Source organism: Pangasianodon hypophthalmus, chromosome 4 (assembly GCF_027358585.1).
Source record: "Pangasianodon hypophthalmus isolate fPanHyp1 chromosome 4, fPanHyp1.pri, whole genome shotgun sequence".
NCBI lineage: Eukaryota > Metazoa > Chordata > Actinopteri > Siluriformes > Pangasiidae > Pangasianodon > Pangasianodon hypophthalmus.
Genome location: NC_069713.1, coordinates 21,955,144 through 21,977,713, shown reverse-complemented (window position 1 = coordinate 21,977,713; position 22,570 = coordinate 21,955,144). Strand labels below are relative to the sequence as shown.

Genomic DNA, 22,570 nt, shown 5'->3' with positions numbered 1-22,570 from the left:
AAAAAAAAAAAAAAAAACCTGGGACCACACACCAAGTAAATGAAATGAGCAGTCTGTAGTAAATGCAGTTCTACACTATAGTGTGTAGTCTAATCAAAGAGCCAAATCAGATCATCATAATCCTATGTAGTCATTATACCATAATGTTTCATTAATAAATATCACAGAGCCAAGGATTAATAAAAGCCATAAAAAGGCATTTAGAATGAATACAGATGGCAAAAAACCAAGCACTCATCTTGGGTGAATAAAGAATAAATATGATATAGAGAATACAGAATCATTTAGTCATTTTGGATTTTCTGCATACGTTTTGGAGCTTTATGTGGCCGTACCCTTATTTTAGAAAAGCATAACTATATAGCATTCAGTAGAATTTATTTAATACACATCAATGGGATGTGTTTGGTTTGTCTTCTTTAGTTTGGAGGCAGTCTTTGTAATTAGTTAAGAAAGAGAGTGAGAAATAGCATAAAGGGCTTCGTTTGCACCACAGACATCGGGCTAAGAAAAGTTTACAACTTTTATTACCTTAAAAAAGACAATGAAATCAACTGTGTGCTGCATGTTCAGCAATGACCAGGGGAAAACTGGGTGATGATGCAAAGCATATATTCAGGACAGGTAGATATACTGTGTAAAGCTGAGTCACTCAGAGCAAGCTCAGACTCACTCACTTTTATAGATAATGTCACTATACATCATCATCTCAGTGATTTCAAACAGACAGAAACATTTTGTCTCCAGACACGTCAACTCTAAGTACTGCATTACTAAGTGCCTAGAGCAATTTTCAAAAACATCAAAAATCCTTACAGTCCTTGTGAGTCAGGAAAAGAGGAATATTTTGGACTGTCCAGATCAATTCCCTGAATTCAACAAAGAGCATACTGAACTTAAAAACAGAGAGACTGCAGTCAGAAATCCTTCAGCACACACAACTAATATCACTGCAGCACTGCCAAGCTATTGGAAAGCATCTAATGGATACAAGATAATGCAGGTCCTGTACAATTATTCTAAAAATGCAAATATTAACATTATTCTATTTGAATGCATTTTCATTATTTTGTCCAAAATATGTTAGTGCTATATAGGAATTGACTTCTGGTATAATAATAATAATAATAATAATAATAATAATAATAATAATAATAATAGTACCATAAATCTGAGAACACCAAAGTTTTATTAGATTTACCTATACTGTAAACTGCATGTATGTGCATTTTATAAAGTGCTTACAAACTAAGCAAGGATACTACATTTCATACACCTTCATAGAAGAAACATACTTTTATGAATATATCATAATCTTAAAATAACAGTGGCTGTTACCAATAACCCTTTCAATTAAATATACAAAGCCTATAAAGTAATAACAGTTAATAATGCTATCACTCAGTTACTAAAAAAAAAATAGAAAAATCATTCCCTCAGACCAACATGATGCTATATTGTACTTCATACAACATGTAAAATGTTTAAGTCCTACACAAGTATTTTACAGCTGTCCAATATTTTCTCTAGTTTTTCTTTCCCGCTCCCATATTCCAGTTTGTTCAAAACCAATTATTCCAAATCTCCCACTATAAAATTGGCAGTTTTGTTTCTATCCTTTAATAAATTTTACATACTGTATGTTGCCACACAAACAGGAACAGAAGAAAAAAAAAGAGTCTGTAACATGAGTCCTTCTGGTATGTTTATTGAGCTCTCAGTACTGTGAACAGTATTAACACTGGACCAAATCTCTCCTCTCCTCACATAGCAGCAAAGGTCGTCTGAATGCACACAGATACACACTTTCTTTCTCAGACACAAAACACGCACACATTCACACATTGCCATTCACCTTCTACAGCACACAACTGGCTCATCCAGCCAGCCACTAAATAACTTTCTCTTTGGATGATGTCATCTGGAGACAAAAGAAAACGCAGGCTGCAGCAGCAAGTTCTCAACACACACACACACATACACACACACAGATAATTATGAATCATTCTGTCTTGGGATATGCACATACAACAGTAGTTTGTAAAAGTACATTACGGTAACATATACATTGATTAGCGAAAGCCACTATCACAGGATGGCATTACAGAAATGTGATTAAAACAATAAGGACACCATGTAAAACACCATTATGGCTGGAATGCTGTCTCTTGAACAAAACACACACTCTTTCTCCTTTTCTTCTCGTCTTCAATAGGTCACTCAGAGTTCAGTTGTACAAAGACCCTTCCCTCGAAACACGGCTGTGGCAACATCCAGCTCCTAATCGGCTTTGATAATAACTACATCACCTTACTGACACGTCAAAATATGACACGCATGGACACATGTCCACTCCCTCTTCAAACATTTCATGGATTTGAAAGAAGGAGAAAAACTAAAAGTTCTGTTGCGCCATCATGGGCTATACCATGTCCATTAGCAGCATTATCCAAGTCGAGAGACTGTTCCACTCTCACACATACACACACTGCATGATGGTACCACTGAAACTGAATAGGAGAATTGCTAAAGGTCTGTGTCTCCCAATGAAAACATGCTCGAACGCAGAGCATTTCAATCAGCTTCTCTAAGTAATCCGTCAGCCACTCAGCAGCATCAAATGACATCTCCATTTCACACCTTAAAATATTGAGGCATTCTGGTCTTCCCAGTTTTATACACTTTTCCCAATACTAAAGTATTTACAAACTGCAGATTTATGAAGATATTTATAAAACCCTTTGAAAACTTAACGAACGATGGAAGTGCTTTGAAGAAGAAGTATGGGTGGAATAAACCATTCGTATAAAGTCTCAGTGAGAGACACAGACGTTTTGTGCAATAAAGCAAAAACAGGAGACATTTACAACATTAAACACTGTATGAAGTGTACCTGTAAAAATATCACACACATAGCATTTTTTTTAATATATATATATATATATACTGTATATATATACACATGCTAACAATCTGCTAAAAGCTATATATGACATCTAAACATTTTATGCAAAATGGTTGTTTAACATAAAATACATATTCATAACATGACAAATCCAAGGCATCAGATTCTTTAGAAAGTGCTATTATGAAAAATATGCCCAACCTGGAGGCTTTCCAGCATCCAACAACCTTCAGCTCCCAATGTATATTCAACAAGACCCCAACATTCACTCAGCACACACCTCTATCATCCCCGCCCACACACATACACACAAAAACACATCTGTACACGGGTTAAGCTGGGTGTTTTGGGAAAAGGATTGTGCCAACCATAGGTGTGTTTTACGGCCTCTGGAGCCGTCTATAGTCTCCATAAAACTATCTGTAGAAATGTATCTTATTCACAACAGAGCTTCTTCACAGACTGCGTATGTCATTCAGACTTCTGCGTGCGCTTCGGATGCGACAGCACAGATCCATACAACTGAATGTTTTTGTTTTATTATTGATGAGAATCAGAATCAGTGCAATGGACAGCATTCTGGCAGATGAGGTTGAAGGTTGTGTTGGTGTCTAAAGTCCAGGAGCGAAAAAAAAAAATGTAAAAGAAAAAAAAAGAAGACATACGGCAGGGGAAAAAAATGAAGGGGTGTTTAAGAGCTGTTTGTGTCTACACATGATAGTCTTTGTAAAGTCAGTCCATGTTTCCCTTTATTGCTTTGTATAGTGAAGCAGATCTGCACTGGTAAAGTTTTAGGCCCTTAAAACGAGCAGCAGCATGAAGGCAAACGGCCATTAAAAAAAAAATAAAATAAAATTTAAAAAAAAGAAAAATAAAGGCTAAACAAGATGAGCCGTCCACACTCTGGCTCTGAGGGGTTTGGTTGCCTTTGGCTGTGTATAGTCACTCAGATGCTGGCACTTCAGTACCCATCAGCTTGTGAGCCAACAAACAAAGTGATCAACAAAAATATCAGGAAAAAAAACCTCAATGTTTAGCTTTGATGGAACTTCAACATCACTAGAAATTCAAAGTGCTAAATGGGAAAGCTATATGCACTCAGTGTCTGAGAGCAAAACTTCACTGCAAACCAAGGCACATACACATTCGTAAACCAGACAGATTGTTTTGAATGACAGCTGTCAGATGTTCAACATCTTCTATTGCTAACTCCTAAAATGAAGACTGAAGTAGATTTAAACGAGCTGATAAGTGATATGTTCTCAAAGGCACATAATTTAACAAGTGTCACTGACTTAAGTAACAAGTGTTGTATTGGTGTGTTTTTTTGTATTTAAATTAAGTGCCAAGTTGATGTAAGTGTAGATGTGTGTAAGTGCTACGGTAGCTAAATGTGTGTGCCTGTGTACGTTTGGATCACTGGAAGGCCTGGTGAAAGCGAGGCAGGGTGGTGGTTGTATTCAGGCTTGCAGAGTGTGTGTAACTTGTAGTGAGTGTGTGTGTCTGTGAAAGCGTTTGTGGATGCGTGAGTGTGTGAATTGGGCCGAGAGGATCGGTAGCGTCCTGAGAAGGCGTCATCACAGGAAGCCCCTCCTCCTGGCTGTAGGAAACCCCCAAGGCTGGCCCTGCCCCTTGGCCATAGGGCAGGAAGTTAAACAGAGGAGACAGGAAGTCCAAAGACGGAGGTGTCTCTCCGGAGGACGTGGCAGCAGCACTCAGCTTCGGCACCTCCTCCGCCTGCAGCTCCAGAAGGTAGCTCTCCAGCTCGGGACGGAGTGGCGGTGGCGGAGGAGAGTAGGAGGCATGGCCAAACAGGTAGGGGTGTGGCTCTGAGGGCTCCAGCGGCTCTGCCTTCACACGCAGCGGCTCATGGCCATGGCTCTTCTTTACATGCCGAGTCAGATGGTCCTTGCGGCCGAAGCGCTGCGCGCAGTATTGGCACAGGAAGTCCTTGCGGCCCGTGTGCACCACTAGGTGGCGCCGCACGTCCTTGCGCGTGTAGAAACGGCGCCCGCAGTGTTCGCATTGGTGCCGCTTCTCCTTGGCCGCAGCCGTGGCGCTTTTTCCGGCGTGAGCACGCAGGTGCTCGAGCAGCAGGGTGGTGCTGGGATATGGCCGCAGACACACCTGGCAGGTGAGGTCACCACGATGTGCAGCGTGCAGAGCCTGGTGCCTGCGGAAGCCCAGCTTGGTGTTGTAGCTCTTGCCGCACTCGGCACAGCTGAAAGCCTCCTTGTTGGGATCGTGTGTGTGCAGGTGGTTCTTGAGGTGATCTTTGCGGTGGAACATTTTCTCGCAGTAGCTACACTTGTGGGTCTTCTCAGGTGAGTGTGTGGCCATGTGGCTGTGGAAACAAACTAACACGCATTATTTACTGAAAGAAAAGAAGAGCAAAAAAGGTGCGTGTCTCTGTAGTGTGTGTATGCATATGAGAAGCACTGAAATGTATATATCATAACAGCACATTTCCCACATTTTTTTATTAAAATTGCAATTAGATAGAAGTCAATAATATTTGTCAGTTTTAAATTTAAATAATTGATTTATTGCTCTAACCCCAGTCAATTACACTGACTTGTCTTTGTTAAAATGAAATAAATGTGATTACAGCTCAGTCATAAGCATTTCATTGGGAGGATCACTACACGCATGAAGAGGTTTTCAGTCTGTTTCCATAAGTATTGATTAGGTTGATTTTAACTGAGATCTTTAATGTGAGACAAGATATATTTGCATTGCTATAAAACCAATCATTACTAAGTAGTGCAGAAACTATGAGGATTAGTAGCCTGTTTTTAAGCATCTGTTAGTCAGAATGAGTGTGTGGATCCCACCTACCGTAGCAGTTTGTACTTTGAGACAAAGGCCTTGGTGCAGTCGGTGTGTGTGCAGCGGTACGGCCTCTCGCCTGTGTGCGAGTAGGAGTGCACCTTCAGCTTCTCCACGCTGTTGAAGGCCTTCTCACAAAGCTGACAGGGGAAGTTTTTCCTCCCTTTCCCCTCTGGCCTCCTCTTCCTCACTCGATCATGCTCTGCCGGGTTGGGGCAGTCATCGTCGGGGGTGACTGTGGCCATGGCGACTTAGCGCAGGCCAGCCACGCAGTGGACACAAGTGACGTGTCCGATCACTGACAGAGTGACAGAGGCTGAATCTTCAACACCACAGAGAGGCCAGGCACTGAGGAAGTGAGAGAGGATGATGGTAGGGTTCCAAAAGAAGAAAGGAAAAAGCAGATCGGAGACTGGCCAAACATCCTGCATTTCTGTTTGATAAAACAATGATTCTTAATTCTGCTGCACTGCAAAACACCTGATTCAACTGAAAGGTTTGTTTTTGAATAGATTAAGGTGTGTTGAATCAGGTAAACACTAATGTATGCAATAAACAATAGTGAACATGTTCACACAAATCACACATAAATGTACGATGAACAGTGAGTGTTGTTGTATTTATGCACTCAGGCATATGTGAAACGGGGTTAAAAAAAGACTACAGGGTGCAAAATGTCAGCCTGAATTTGTCTGCCTTTATATCTATTTCAAGTGAGACAAACAGCAATCACATTTTTTTTTAAATACACAGCCCCCCTTTCTATCTCAGAGAAATATACTGTAAGAAAGTGGATGAACATATGAACGCAATTCTTATTAAAACTGTAACTTAGTACTTGGTTGCAAATCCCTTGCGATTGATGACTTCCTGAAGTCTGTGACTCTCAGACATCACCAGACGCTGGGTATCTTTCCTGGTTATTCTCTGCAGGCTGTTTTCAGTTCCTGCTTGTTTTGGGGACTTTTGCCTTCCGTTAAAGTAATGCATTCTAGGCCATACATGGTCATAACACCATCTTTCATGTTAGATGAGGTAGTATGCTTTATATTGCGAGCAGTTCCCTTTTCTCCAAACTTTCCTCTTTCTATGACTCTTAGTACAAGTTCATCTCCGTCTCATTTAGCCATGAGACTATGTTCGAATTCTACAGGCTTTTAATGCACATTTACAAAAGGTATCAGTGGTTACCTAGGGTAAGTTCTCTGAGGACCTGGTGAAAAACTATGTGTTTATGGGTTTTGTTCTGCACATACACCAAACACTATACCAAACAGGTGATTTGTCTTGGCCATCTGTCTGATTGATTTATGCTGCTTCTCAGTCTCATGATGGCCTCCTTTACTGGCACTGACAACAGTAACAGACTCCAGATGCAAACGTGAAATCTTGAATCAACTCTACACCTTTTGTCAGCTCTCCTGCGCTTAAAGTAGTGATGTAACAACACACAACTGGCCAAGAAATAACTGAGCAGTCAATTACCAAATTACGTCTGGGATTATAAAATGGGAGAACTATGTCTAAAAACGAGTGTAATTCCTACACGGGTCACCTGATATAAATGTAGGCTACATATGCTTGATATTAAAGCCTTTTCATAACTATTGTTTCATTTCAGATTCAACAGTGCTCACATGCAGTGCCAAAGCAGCAAAAAGTCTCTCCAATTATGCATGGACTGCACTGTATGTCTGTGTTATTGGACCTGAGAAAATAAAACGCTTATGTTCACAGCTTAGAGTGAAAATGACTGCAATTTCCAAGCACATTTCCACGCACAAGCTTGCACATTTTTGATGTACATTGGTCTTTGTCTTGCATCACATTCAGATTAAGAAGAAACCTTTAGACAACTCTTAATTACAGGATTCAATATGAAGTCTCAATCACAAGTATTTACTACTGTACATACACTATCATCCCACAGACTGTCCGGTGAGATGATGGGAAATATCAGAAATAAAAAATAAAATAGTGACCCCTTAAATCCTCAGGACCTGTTAGTGCATCCAGAATGACTTTTCACACTCTTGTAACTACCTACATTTTGTATTGGTTTCACTGTAGTTACTGAATAGTAGTTACTGAATAGTAGTTACTGTATAATATGCTTTAAGACAAAGATTGAAACAAGCAGCTGGCAGTTTAAGGAGTTAAATATTCTGACTCTAATGCTATGAAAGAACAGAAGTCAGAAATATGGCAATACTGTGGTGCTGTTGGTCAAACTGTTGGATGAGTAACTGTTGGAGAAACTGTTGGATGGGGCTACCAATATTGTTTCTTACAGACTGTTGGGGCTACACCCGTTTCATCCAACTATCTCTAGCCAACCATACGCAGCAGAACTGTTTATCCCTTCATTACTCACTTCTACTTCTTCTTTCCATCTTTATCCATTCAGCTATACATGGACAGCACTGCATGTCTGTGATATTGTACCACAGTCTACTGAGAGACTCACTATACCCACTAGTACTAAGCTCTTACATTTAGGACCCTAAGGTTACATCTAGAACCCTGAATCGTTCTTCAGTTTGTCCCACAGTGTGAATGAACCAATGAACATTCTTTGTAGAACCCTACAGCAGTGTGTTTCTTTATCAAAGTCTAAGTATCCTTAACTATCCATATACCTGCACTCTACTGTTCTGTTTATTATTTCTCTGTTATTCATGAGCTATGGATTGAACGATCAGCATTTTTCATGAACTTTCAGGCTGACATTTTGCTTGTACGATTGCCCGAGTTCAGACTTTTCTCAGCAGACGCCAGCACTACACCTTATAAACATTTTATTTTGTATTTCAATGCAGCCTGCACTGTAAATTTGTCAGTGCACCTTCCTGACAATTTTTATTTAAATAACAAAAAACACTGATGATAAGAATTGTATTTTTTTATTCATGCTAAATTGTTAGTATTATTTGAGAGCTAATTATTAACTAAAAACAAAAAAATTTACTAGTGATGAACATCAGGTGAAATTATCTCCAATAAATAGAATTCTTTAATGCAAATTCTACATAATTATATTTCATATACATTGCATATAAATATACATATTAATCTGACATTAATTCAGGAAATTTATTACCCAAATTGTTGAGGAAACCTTTAATTATGAGATACTTAACTAATAGCTTAGGAAAATGTTTTGGTACACAGAAAGAACTACATACATATCAAATTAGAAACCATACTCACATATTTTACATACTTATAAATTCAGATAATTATTTGTTTGGCATTGCTAAACAATTCATTAGCATCCAGCTTCATTTAAATAACTCTAAATACAGAAAAAAATATTTTAGTTCAAGGAAAAGATATAAAACAGCTACACCCGCAAACATCTCTGACAATTTGTGAATGCTATGACTTTTTTCTCGTAAAATAATTGATCAGCTTGAAGCGATGATTTTACATCTTACAAAAGACTTTTTTGTAAAAAATTATAACTTTAATATTTTGATTAGAGCAATAGTACTGAAATCAAAAACATTTTACAAACCTCAAAATCCTAAATCACTTCCTTTAAAGTCAGATCAGACAGCATGTGTACACACAACACCCACCCACAACAAAACAAAATTACATTTAATTTATAACCAGGCAAGATGTTATAACCAGCAAAAATCATTTCTCTTATTTAGTTTAGTCATTTTGAAATTCAGTAGTGAAGTAAAGCAAAAAGTTGAATTACACCCCACACCAAAACAATATTAATATCTAAATTATTGTACTAAAATACATATTTTTCTTTTTTTGACACAAACCAGAACAGTGTAATAAAATGCCAATAAACAATATTTTTGTTGTTTAAATATTTCAATGCTAATACAAATGGGCAGGAATGCCACAAGAACTTTGCACAGCATTTCCAAAAACCTCCGAAATCACTTCATAAAATAGTTTTCGATCAACAGCATGATTTAATCTGCGGCTCCAGAGTGCACGTGGGCTGCCTCTCAAACCGCATACTACCGCACTACATAGTACGCCATCGTAGGTTACCATAGTTACCAGAAATCGCGTGCTATTTTTCACACACTACTTAGTGCGGTAGTAGCCTGTGCGGTTTAGGACGTTGCCACGCACTTGGTTACATCTCTCGAGCGGAAATGTGACACACAAACAAACCGAGGTTGAACTAACCCACAGGTTTAAGTGTCGGGTTTGATTTGCATATCCCGCACGTGGAGCTGCGTCTCCTCCACGCACACTCCGACAAGCCGTGACTTTTCCGCACGCGCCACTCACATGAACTCGCATGAAATGGAGTACACACACACGCAGCAGCCGACCACCTACACACAAAGCCGATCCAAAGTTCCATGCGTTCAGTGAGCGGGCTGCATGCGTGCCCCTGTGTGAGCACGCAAACCCCAGCCCCCCTCCTTCACACATGCGAGTTCATCCACAGGCACGCATCATGACAACTCCGAAAAGTGTGTGCAATAAAAAAAAACTCGGACTTATCCAGCGTGCATGGTGTGCTGATCGAGCGCGTCCATAAATGCAACAATATATGCAGAGGTTTCATGTGATGGATTTGATGATGATGATGAGAACCGCATGGTCTGAACACGAACCCCCCTCACACTCACACACACACTCACTCACACTCACACACACACACACACTCACACACACATGGACACCTCTGATGACTGACCACCCCATAGGCTGTGCTAGTAATCAGCTCAATTTGACCCAATCCCAGTTCACGCTCGCGCCACTGAACGCAAAGGTGAGGCTGTAAGAGGAATGAGCACGCGGTCGGGTTTGTTGTGGACTGAAACACGGGCTTTGTATTGGATCTGGAGGGACATGGGGGAGAAAATGTTTAGCATCGCCCAATTAGTCCCCCTTAACTTCTCCCTCCATTTTGGTTGTTTGTGATATTGACAAGCAACGTTCCTCGCGCTGATAGCCCCCTGAACCACACGGAAACGCCGTGTATTATCTCTTGGCTCCTGTGATAGGATCAGTAGTAAACACGACCACAACTCCTGAACCGACAACTTTTGTAAATCACGTGGTTAAATGAAACTATAGCACATTTAATCCAATTTCGGCATTACGCATTATATGGCACATGCAAACGCAATTGTGCCGACAGCACGGTGTTTACTGTCGTCTCGCGTGCATGTATGTGTCAAAATTTGAGCAGCATGAGTGCCGCGTGCATTTTATACGAATTTTTTTGACCATATTTAAATGCGCGTGCGTTCGCTACAGCTACCCCGTCCTACCGACGTTATTATATTCAGAGAAAAACTTAAACTGAACTAAAATTCTAAACTTTTCCCCAACTTTTTTACCACTCCAGGATTTCCTCCGTTTGTTGACATTCATTTGCAGTGAACGCGACGTGACAAGACAGAACAACTTAATTTATATTAATTTTCTATGAATTTCTATCTTCCGCTGCTTTTCTCTCAGGTCCCAAACTGGGCGCTGATTAACGCAAACTTTTTTCCCTAGCTCACCCTCACTCTCATAATTTGAATAACCCCGATATTTTAATTCAAGAACACCGTAACAATTTACTTAATTTGCGCAAAACTTACCGTGGGAGCCTTAACATCCTTTCTAGGGCGTTTTCCTTGACTTTCACCTATTTTCCGAATTTTAAAAATTTTTTTCTCATATTTTTTGCTGGACGCGGCGGGCCTGAAAATTGTTTGCTTTCTCCTCTTTCCAGCAGCCATTGTGTAGGCTATGCGCTGCGGTGCAACCAAACACCGTTAGGCCACGCCTACGCAGTTGCCCCGCCCCCTCGCTCTCTGTGATTTGTGTATAACCCTGTCATTTTCATATTTCACTGTCACCGGCCGTACCTTTCAGAAAATCAAAATATTCGGACTCGTCGGCGATTCTGTCAATCGAAATGACTTCAGTTGATTTCTATTTAAAACAATAGGTGGGTTAAAACCGCCAGAGGCTCCAAATTAGTGGCTGAAAGACCTGTCAGTCGACAGAGTAGCTGCCGGTTTATTTTAGTTAGCAGTGCAGATTGGTCAGAGTGTGCTGTCAATCACCCGAGGGGCGGGACTTCAGCTGTGTTGTGTTTCGTATGTCGTCCAGTCTGACATGAGGGAAAGCTGCTAGGTGTCTCTGTAACTCAGAGATGAGAGTACACACTGTTATTGCAGCCTGAGGTGCAGTAACCGGTGAGTACCTATATTAAAAACGTATTATTTTTTGTTTGTTTGTTTAAACCAACGAGATTTACCTGTTAGGCACTTACAGAGAATAAACCATGTTAAACTCTTGCCTGTGCCTCTTAACTCTGAGCTAAGAGTCTGAGGCTAACAGCCGCTAAAGCTAATGAAAGCGTTAGGACTCTGACACTGTCGCTTGGCTACCTGAGAATGAATGAATGAATGTTTTGCATATAAAACCCGATGTACTTTACTCTTAATATTTTTAACCACCAACACAAGGCTCTGCGCGATTTTTGTTAATGTCAAATGCTGTTTCAATGTCATAGCCTCAGCCTAGCCTAGCGCTCTTCACCTGGTTAATTGGAGGTCAGATTGAATGAAGCACCGCCTCGAGTAGCAGCACTTCACAGCTACTGCTTTCACTTTCTGCTCGTGTGTTACTGGTGTGAGAGGTAACCGTTAGGTTTAAACACGACTGAATGAATGTTTAATGCTCACGAGTTTCATTTTCACATTTGAAAAGCAGGTAAATACGTTCTCACCATGTGTAGGAGTTTGTTAAAGATTGAGGGAAATGCCGGCTCTTTAAATTAAAAGTCCACCCTGAAACATATTAAAGGTGCATTAGTCTAATTCTTTCATTTCTTACTTGTACAAATAACCTGGAAGATATGAAAAAAACCTGATAAAATATAAAGGTTTAAGCCTTGGCTTCAGCACAAGTGTATTAAATGGCTGAGAAAACCCGTTTGGAAAACTGAAGCCCGGTGTTTGGATGTGCCTTCTGCTTTATGACATAAAATATCATTTATTATTTACCGACAGACACTACACTGCATTACACTACACTACACTACACTGCATTACACTACACTACACTACACTGCATTACACTACACTACACTACACTGCATTACACTACACTGCATTACACTACACTACACTACACTGCATTACACTACACTACACTACACTGCATTACACTACACTACACTACACTGCATTACACTACACTACACTACACTGCATTACACTACACTGCATTACACTACACTACACTACACTGCATTACACTACACTACACTACACTGCATTACACTACACTACACTACACTGCATTACACTACACTACACTGCATTACACTACACTACACTACACTGCATAACACTGCATTACTCTACACTACACTGCATTACACTACACTGCATTACACTACACTGCATTACACTACACTGCATTACACTATACTGCATTACACTACACTGCATTACACTACACTGCATTACACTACACTACACTGCATTACACTACACTACACTACACTGCATAACACTACACTACACTACACTGCATTACACTACTCTACACTACACTGCATTACACTACACTGCATTACACTACACTGCATTACACTACACTGCATTACACTATACTGCATTACACTACACTGCATTACACTACACTGCATTACACTACACTACACTGCATTACACTACACTACACTACACTGCATTACACTACACTACACTACACTGCATTACACTACACTACACTACACTGCATTACACTACACTACACTACACTGCATTACACTACACTACACTACACTGCATTACACTACACTACACTACACTGCATTACACTACACTGCATTACACTACACTACACTACACTGCATTACACTACACTACACTACACTGCATTACACTACACTACACTACACTGCATTACACTACACTACACTGCATTACACTACACTACACTACACTGCATAACACTGCATTACTCTACACTACACTGCATTACACTACACTGCATTACACTACACTGCATTACACTACACTGCATTACACTATACTGCATTACACTACACTGCATTACACTACACTGCATTACACTACACTACACTGCATTACACTACACTACACTACACTGCATAACACTACACTACACTACACTGCATTACACTACACTACACTGCATTACACTACACTACACTACACTGCATTACACTACACTGCATTACACTACACTACACTACACTGCATAACACTACACTGCATAACACTACACTACACTACACTACACTACACTGCATTACACTACACTACACTACACTGCATAACACTACACTGCATTACACTACACTGCATTACACTGCATTACACTACACTGCATTACACTGCATTACACTACACTGCATTACACTACATTACACTACACTGCATTACACTGCATTACACTACACTGCATTACACTACACTGCATTACACTACACTGCATTACGCTGCATTACACTACACTGCATTACACTGCATTACACTACATTACACTACGCTGCATTACACTACACTACACTACGCTGCATTACACTACACTGCATTACACTACACTACACTACGCTGCATTACACTACACTGCATAACACTACAGTACACTACACTACATTACACTACACTGCATTACACTACACTGCATTACACTACACTGCATTACACTACACTACACTACACTGCATTACACTACACTACACTACACTACACTACACTGCATAACACTACAGTACACTACACTACATTACACTACACTGCATTACACTACACTATACTGCATTACACTACACTGCATTACACTACACTACACTGCATAACACTACAGTACACTACACTACATTACACTACACTGCATTACACTGCATTACACTACACTGCATTACACTACAGTATACTGCATTACACTACACTGCATTACACTACACTACACTACACTGCATTACACTACACTACACTGCATAACATTACACTACACTATACTGCATTACACTACACTACACTGCATTACACTACACTACACTACACTACACTGCATAACACTACACTACACTACACTACACTGCATTACACTACACTGCACTGCATTGCATTACACTACACTACATTACACTACACTACACTGCATTACACTATGCTGCTTTACACTGCATTACATTACACTATACTGCATTACACTACACTACACTGCATTACACTATGCTGCAATACACTGTATTGCATTACACTACACTGCATTACACTACACTGCATTACACTATACTGCATTACACTACACTGCATAACACTGCATTACTCTACACTACACTGCATTACACTACATTACACTACACTACACTGCATTACACTACACTACACTGCATTACACTACACTACACTGCATAACACTGCATTACACTGCATTACACTACATTACACTACACTGCATTACACTATGCTGCATTACACTGCATTACATTACACTATACTGCATTACACTACACTATGCTGCATTACACTACACTGCATTACACTGCATTACACTACACTGCATAACACTGCATTACTCTACACTACACTGCATTACACTACACTGCATTACACTACACTGCATTACACTATACTGCATTACACTACACTGCATAACACTGCATTACTCTACACTACACTGCATTACACTACATTACACTACACTACACTGCATTACACTGCATTACACTAAACTACACTGCATTACACTGCATTACACTACATTACACTACACTACACTGCACTGCATTTCACTACACTGCATTACACCACACTACTTTCACCAACGCTACTCTCTACCCCACCATAGATCCACCTACTTAACTGTTAGAGACCTAATCTTACCTACTGCACGTTTAAATAGTTTTATGTAGGAATGTGTGTGATTAGTGATTCTGGTGATAATTTGTTGGTTAAGGCTGTATTTTCATTATTCCAGTGAGAAGTTACCTATAGTGTGCCATGCCGACTTGAAATTCGTACTCGTCAACTTGGAATAGTCTTCACAACTACAAGGTCCTTCTCAGTTTATGGAGTGACGTCTAATTAACATGGCCGCACACAGCATCAGAAATAAACACACTTTGCTTTAAATGAGCTATGCTGTAGATACAAGTAATTGCTTTGGATCAATCAACATACAAACATATTCTCTTGTTGAATATATAATATTGACTATACAGTTGGCTGTTTGAGGAGGAAAATATACATCACTCATCACAAAAATGAAAACTGACCAACATGTTGATTAAAAAAAAGTTTATACCAAAAAATGTCCACTCAGAATTTCATTACAAAATAAATCTTGGAAGCTATTGAAGAGCAGATATTAATGATAAGGACTAATATGCAAACAAATCCTCTCAAGACCACTCTGAAGCATATCAGACAAGATGTTTGTGGTTTGTTTTTGGTGACTGCATAAATCCAAATGTATCCGTTCATACTTTTTTAACAATTACTCTAAAATGCAGAAAATAGTCAAAATAAATAAATAAAAAAAAGAATTTATACTGTATGTAAGTGTGCCCAAAATTTTGATTAGTACTGTAGATTTTCCACAAACGTTAGCATGTTTCTCACATAACGCAAAGTTATTATGCAGTAATAACATAATGTGTGAAGTCTGCTAGAGCTGGTTGTACTGAGAGGAAGGTTTAGCATCAGGAGTGCATCTGCTTTGCAACACATCACTGGAATAGTAGCAAGTATTACTAGCGCTGCTACTAACTACACTACTGTAGCAGATTGTCTACAATGTCTCACAGACAATTGTACCTGTGTAACTCATGCCACCAGCATGATTTACCTTTTTAACAGGTTACAGAGAGAGTGAGGAACAAATGTAGTTGAAACCTTTTCTAAAGAAACTGGTCGTACTTCACCAGATTTTTCCAATACTGCAAATATATATATGGCAAAAAAAAAAATCTGTAACAAATTCGCATGATCCAACTGATCCAATACTTTCTCAAGAAGACCATAAAATTTATTTATTTATTTATTTATTTTTTAAATCAGTCATGTCTCATGCATCCCAAAAGAAATGTGCAATGCAATCGACTCAACTGGGTCAGCTGGTTTCACCTCATTCAGCTCCAGTAGCATGTTGCTTTGCACAGCTCAGATCTAAAGTGACACTTTGTGTACGGCACTGGAATTGCACGTAAATATGCTGTTCTCACTTTGACCACAAGTCTTGTATTTCAGAACATACGGATCACGGATGCGTCTGAAGGATGAGCACCAAGTCGAGTGCTAGAAAAGTTCGGAATGCAGACAGCAACCCCTGTATAGAGGTCAGGTTATGAGTATAGCCTAGTATATTTCTTTTCTCATATCAAACCTTCAGCCAATTATTTTAAACACACTGTATGTCAGATTAAATGTAATGCCAACCGAGATTCAAAAATGATTGCAAAGAAATTCAGCATATTTTCTTTTCTGGCTGTTATGCACTCTTTTGTTGTAATTTTGCTTAATCTAGTTTGTTTAATTGCTTTTTGCATGTTTGTTTTTCTCCCCTCTCCATTTCCCATCATGTTTCCCTTCTTCTCATATGGCTTTGCTGCTTTCCAGGCAGCCGTTGTAAATATGAAGTTGAGCAAATAAATTTTAATTAAAGATAAATATTGCTACAAAGTGAAATTTTATGCAGGGTGGTCATGAATGTAGTCCTGGTCTGATACACAGATTAAGTCCAATGCGATGGGCGTGCATGTCATTTAATCATTCATTATGGCATTATGGCATTATGTAATGTATAAATCAATGGAAGGAAAAAATAGACTAGTGAAAAGAGAAAAAAAATTGAAATGTGTTAAAAAAAAAAAAAAGAATACATATATACAAGAAGATGAGTAAGTTTTTAGTGATTGACTTTCAGATGACCGAGACCAATGCTGCGTCCATGCTAGATTACACACCTGCTCTCATGTAGACTGTAGCCTTGCCTGTAATTTATAATGAATTATTATTAATTAATTGCTGAAGGTGTATGATGAATGTCTTTCCTGTTTCACAAGCACCTTGCATATGCACCATTTTCACACATTCATCCACTGTCAGTAACTTCCACTGACATATTTTTGGCCTGCTGTGCTTTGGTTTCTTTTTGAGTTCTTCCTTTTTCTTTATACTGTTTATATTATCTCTATTCATATGGTGGTCACTTTTACCAAAGCTGCTTAAATGTAAGGCAGAATACAATCCAAGCATTTATTTGTTAAGGGGGTTAGTACAATTAACATCAGTACATTAATACAAGTACTACAAGGCTACTTTCTCTCTAATTGACCACAGACAGGTAGGGAATGGCTGTAGAAAGGACTGGAGAGAGCTTCAGCTACACACACACTCACACACATACTCACACAGCGACTGAGAGAGACACAGCAAGTGTTTGTACTCGTGATCCACACAATGTCACGATTTGTAATACTTCTTGTACAGATTATATTAATTCCCCGTCCCATAACAAGTAATAACGCGTATTGCTTCGTCTCTGTGTAGGAGAGTGATGGTTCCCAAAAGTGCCTGGAAGCGTATAACTATGATAAGAACATGTGCTCTGCATACTTCTTGAAGTATAAGAATTGCAGGAAGTACTGGGTGAGTATTTTAACTGCATGCAGCTTTCACACCAGCTTTCACTTTTTCCTGACAAATTAAAGCTCTCCAGATCGCAAAAAAAAACATCTTATTTTCATAGACGTACGCCTTGGTGAAATCGGAGCCATCTGCACAGACATTTACTGCTGAGCATAACAGAACATTGTAAAGCAGTGCCAAACTCATTTTAGGTAACAGACACCATTACATTTAGTCTAAGTCTAGTCAAGTGTGTCTACTCAATAAATCAGTTTAGTGACTAATTACACATCAGCACACATCCTCTTAAATGTGTTCATTTATCTGAAACGTACATTCTCAATGCACAAACTGATTAATTGTACATCGAACACAAAAACACATGAACACATTGCAATTCATTACCAAAAATCCTTACCAAAAAAAAATTACTAATTACATACGGCTTGCATAAGTATTCACCCCCTAGAATTGGGATTATGTGTCGTAAATCTACCCAAAAAAGCCCATAATATTGAAGTGGGGGAAATCAGTGTAGTTAAATTATTTAGAAATAAAAATACACATAAGTTGTGATTTGCACAAGTATTAACTCCTATTACTGAAAAAAACATAAATTACTACTTATGGAAAGAGGCTTGGTTATAGCATCACATTTTCAGCTTACTCATGAAATGACCTTTATTGCTTTATTTTGCTCCTATTGGAATTTTTATTTTTTTATTTATTTATGGATTCTTTCAAATCAATGGACTTCTCGCATTCAGTGTTTTTACGTATTTCTGTTTTGGAATAGTACGGCTCTCTTGCTTCCGGCATCATTGTATAAATTCGTCAGTACAGTTAGACAGCAACTTGTCCTTCAGGTTTTTTCTAACACCGCATCACAGGGAGGGTCTGCTGTAAGGTATTTAAGACAGAACATTTTCAGAAACAAATGAAGAAAGATTCTGAGCACTGTTATATCCATCTGTGCACAGAGCAGCACAGGAGGACGATGGTTAGTGAGCGTATGTCACAAACATTTCACCCCATGCAAAGATCTGTAGCAGACATTTCACACCATATCAGCTAGTTGAACCAGTGAACTCTGTGGGCTAACATTAGATACAGTATTTGTTTGAGTGTTCATTTCTGTTAATAGGTATTTTCTTACCTTCATACATATGTATTTGTTGCATGATGTAGCACACAATTTGAAGCCAGTCTTTAGCTTGCTCTTGCAAGCACAGATTGTAAAGTACTGCCATTGTAAGTGTAGTGAAAGAACCATAGGAGCATTACAGAAGAACAAGGAAGTGTTTGTGCAATGAGCCCATTATGATTCACAAGATGATTTTAATTTAGAACACAGATTTCAAAATCATTGGGCGGGCCAGATTAGAACCTTTAAATGACCGGTTCTGGCCTGCTGGCCATATGTCTGACACCTCTACTAAAGTATTACTCAATTGTGAGGTAATGTAGACTAGCTAGCTAATGTTATCAGAGTTTATAGTTCAAATAGCAGAGTTTAAATTGTTCTTAGGCAAGTCTATCACAATCCTGGATAATTTTATGCAAATAGTTATATATTTAAGTGCTAATAATAAAAAAAATATATGGGAAATGACTGAATTATATAATAATAATATTATAATAATACTTTCTGTTGCTTAGTCACTGCAGATGAAACTTCAAGTAGAGCAACATTGAGCTAATAAAAGTCCTATGTTTGACTTTTTTTTTTTTAAAGCATTTAAATTTTTTTTTTGTCTTTTTTGACTTAAACCCATGTACAGCATGCACGTACACTCACTGAACACTTTATTAGGAACTCCTGTACACCTACACATTCATGCAATTATCCAATCAGCCAATCTTGTGGCAGCAGTGCCAGCAGCTGCGAGTAATGTTCACATCAACCATCAGAATGGGGAAAAAATGTGATCACAGTGATTTTGACCGTGGCATGATTGTTGGTTCCAGAAAGGCTGGTTTGAATATTTCTATAACTGCTGATATCTTGAGATTTTCATGCACAACAGTCTCTAGGGTTTACTCAGAAAGGTGCAATAAAGAAAAAACATCCAGTGAGTGGCAGTTCTGCAGACGGAAACAACTTGTTGATGAGAGAGGTCAACGGAGAATGGCCAGACTGGTTCAAGTTTTGTAACAATATTGTGGTGAGCAGAAAAGCATCTCAGAATGCACAACACATCAAACCTTGAGGCGGATGGGCTACAACAGCAGAAGACCATGTCGGGTTCCACTTCTGTCAGCCAAGAACAGAAAGCTGAGGCTGCAGTGGGCACAGGCTCACCAAAGCTAGACAGCTGAAGACTGGAAAAATATAGCCTGGTCTGATGAACCTTGATTTCTGCTCAGGCACACAGAAGGTAGGATCAGAATTTTGTGCCAACAGCATGAATCCATGGACCCAGCCTGCACTGTGTTGACAGCACAGGCTGGTGGAGGTGGTGTAATGGTGTGGAGAATGTTTTCTTTGTACACTATGGGCCTGTTAATACCAATCAACCATCGTTTGAATGCCACAGCCTATTTGAGTGTTGTTGCTGACTATGTGCATCCCTTCATGGCCACAATTTACCCATCTTCTAATGGCTACTTCTAGCATGATAATGCACCATGTCACAAAGCAAAAGTCATCTCAAACAAGTTTCATGTTCTTCAGTGGCCTTACCAGTCACCAGATCTGAATCCAACAGAACACCTTTGGGATGAGGTAGAACTGGAGATTCACAGCATGAAAGTGCACCTGAAAAATCTGCAGGAACTGCGTGATGCACTCATGTCAACATGGAGCAGAATCTCAAAGGAATGTTTCCAACATCCTGTGGAATCCATGCCATGAAGAATTGAGGCTGGGAGCAAAGGGAGGCCCTACCCAGTATTTGTATAGTGTTCCTAATAAAGTGCTCAGTGAGTTTGTGTATGTATGTATGTATGTATGTATGTATATATGTATGTATGTTAAACTGTACATTTTTTTTTTCCCCCTCAGCATACTGTGATGCTACAACGCAGGCGTGAAGGTATAAAGCCCGATATGCCTACAGCTAAAGAGAGGGAAGAATTGCTAGATTCTCTGGGAGGGAAGCCCTACTGAAACCTACTGACTTTTAATAGCAGAACACTGACTGTGCCTCTCTGAGGTGAAGTGTGTGTGTGTGTGGATGAGTCCATCCTTCTAATAGGAAGCCTTAAAAACTTTATTTACACTTCAGCCCAGTGGGCAGGGGTGTGTGTGGTGTGTGTGTGTCTATGCGCATGCTTGTGTGGGTATTTGTGTGCTCATACTTGTATGGAGTTGTTTGTGTACTTGAGAGAGTGCAAGTGTTTCCATGATGAGTTTTTGAACACATGCTTGCACAGAGATCCTATGTTAATCAATCTGTGAATCTGGCAGATAAACATATAAATCATGTACAATTATAATATCTCATGAGTATTCAGTATGAATATTCTCTAGAGTCAAATAAATAATGAAAATAAAACCGTTGTTGTTTCTTCTTCACTTCACTATAAATTGTAAGGGTTTATTTTTCCAGAAGGAAATGAGTACTGATGTCCACAAAGTGAGTGTGCTGTACACTTTTAATTAACAGTCCTGTAGTCTGTGAAGGCTTGCACTTCCTGCAGTGGCCTCATGAGGGTGATAGGATCCTACAATGCATATATTAGTGGCCGACTGTAAATCACCACCTTTTGGTTCAAGCAGGCTCACCCTATGGACTTGCTGTGATTTTATGGTTTTCAGTTTAACAGTCCAAGTTATTACAGATGCCTCAGTAACCTTTGTGTGTTTGGTAGTAAGCACTGAGAACAGCCAACCTGTTACTAATCAGACAAGCTGTTGCATTGTACGCAATGTGTTTGTCATCTCCCACTCAAGTCACGACTCCTTATGAATAATGTGCTAGTGGGATTCAGGCTTGATGATGCTGTAAGCAGCATATATTGCGTATAAAATGGTAAAAACTACCTTCATTATCAATTTCACAATCTTTTGCTTTTCACTGAAAGGAGTTGCTGGTACTGTGCCCACTGGTTCAGACTCAGAGCAATCGTAGAACCCCCTGCCTCCAAATTTGCTACTGAAACATAAATGAGCAACCATTGGCATTCCTCTTAAATAGCAATAGGTTATCATGAACGAATACAGAGTAATGGTATGTTATTATCATAATGGCGGATAAAGGGTGATTTGATTGCACCACTCTGTGTTCAC

General features: G+C 39.2%; 2 protein-coding genes across 4 annotated transcripts; one reads left to right on the top strand and one right to left on the bottom strand.

The window, feature by feature from the left end:
• Window positions 1-1,692: 1,692 nt before the first annotated feature.
• On the bottom strand, window positions 1,693-11,800 carry plag1 (pleiomorphic adenoma gene 1). 3 transcript variants are annotated; one of them, XM_026936593.3, is made up of 3 exons: window positions 11,314-11,800; window positions 5,744-6,167; window positions 1,693-5,249 (listed from the first exon to the last, which is right to left on the bottom strand). In XM_026936593.3, the coding sequence occupies exons 2-3, from the start codon at window positions 5,977-5,979 to the stop codon at window positions 4,322-4,324; spliced, it is 1,164 nt and encodes a 387-aa protein (XP_026792394.1). In that variant the 5' UTR covers window positions 5,980-6,167; window positions 11,314-11,800; the 3' UTR covers window positions 1,693-4,321. The 3 variants fall into 3 exon arrangements, with proteins under 3 accessions (XP_026792394.1, XP_026792395.1, XP_053089145.1); XM_026936594.3 differs by having other exon boundaries at window positions 5,744-6,082; window positions 11,314-11,799; XM_053233170.1 differs by having other exon boundaries at window positions 5,744-11,800.
• chchd7 (coiled-coil-helix-coiled-coil-helix domain containing 7) lies at window positions 11,758-21,836 on the top strand. Its single transcript, XM_026936598.3, has 4 exons — window positions 11,758-11,916; window positions 16,960-17,048; window positions 18,262-18,360; window positions 21,344-21,836. The coding sequence occupies exons 2-4, from the start codon at window positions 16,989-16,991 to the stop codon at window positions 21,446-21,448; spliced, it is 264 nt and encodes an 87-aa protein (XP_026792399.1). The 5' UTR covers window positions 11,758-11,916; window positions 16,960-16,988; the 3' UTR covers window positions 21,449-21,836.
• The last annotated feature ends 734 nt before the right edge of the window (window positions 21,837-22,570 follow it).

Excerpts from the sequence above, each read along its gene's own strand:
- chchd7 (XM_026936598.3), top strand. The coding sequence starts at position 16,989 with ATGAGCACCAAGTCGAGTGCTAGAAAAGTTCGGAATGCAGACAGCAAC. Across the intron at positions 17,049-18,261 it reads ACAGCAACCCCTGTATAGAG|GAGAGTGATGGTTCCCAAAA; the intron begins GTCAGGTTATGA and ends GTCTCTGTGTAG. Across the intron at positions 18,361-21,343 it reads AGAATTGCAGGAAGTACTGG|CATACTGTGATGCTACAACG; the intron begins GTGAGTATTTTA and ends TTTCCCCCTCAG.
- plag1 (XM_053233170.1), bottom strand. The coding sequence starts at position 5,979 with ATGGCCACAGTCACCCCCGACGATGACTGCCCCAACCCGGCAGAGCAT. Across the intron at positions 5,250-5,743 it reads TCAAAGTACAAACTGCTACG|CCACATGGCCACACACTCAC; the intron begins GTAGGTGGGATC and ends TTGTTTCCACAG.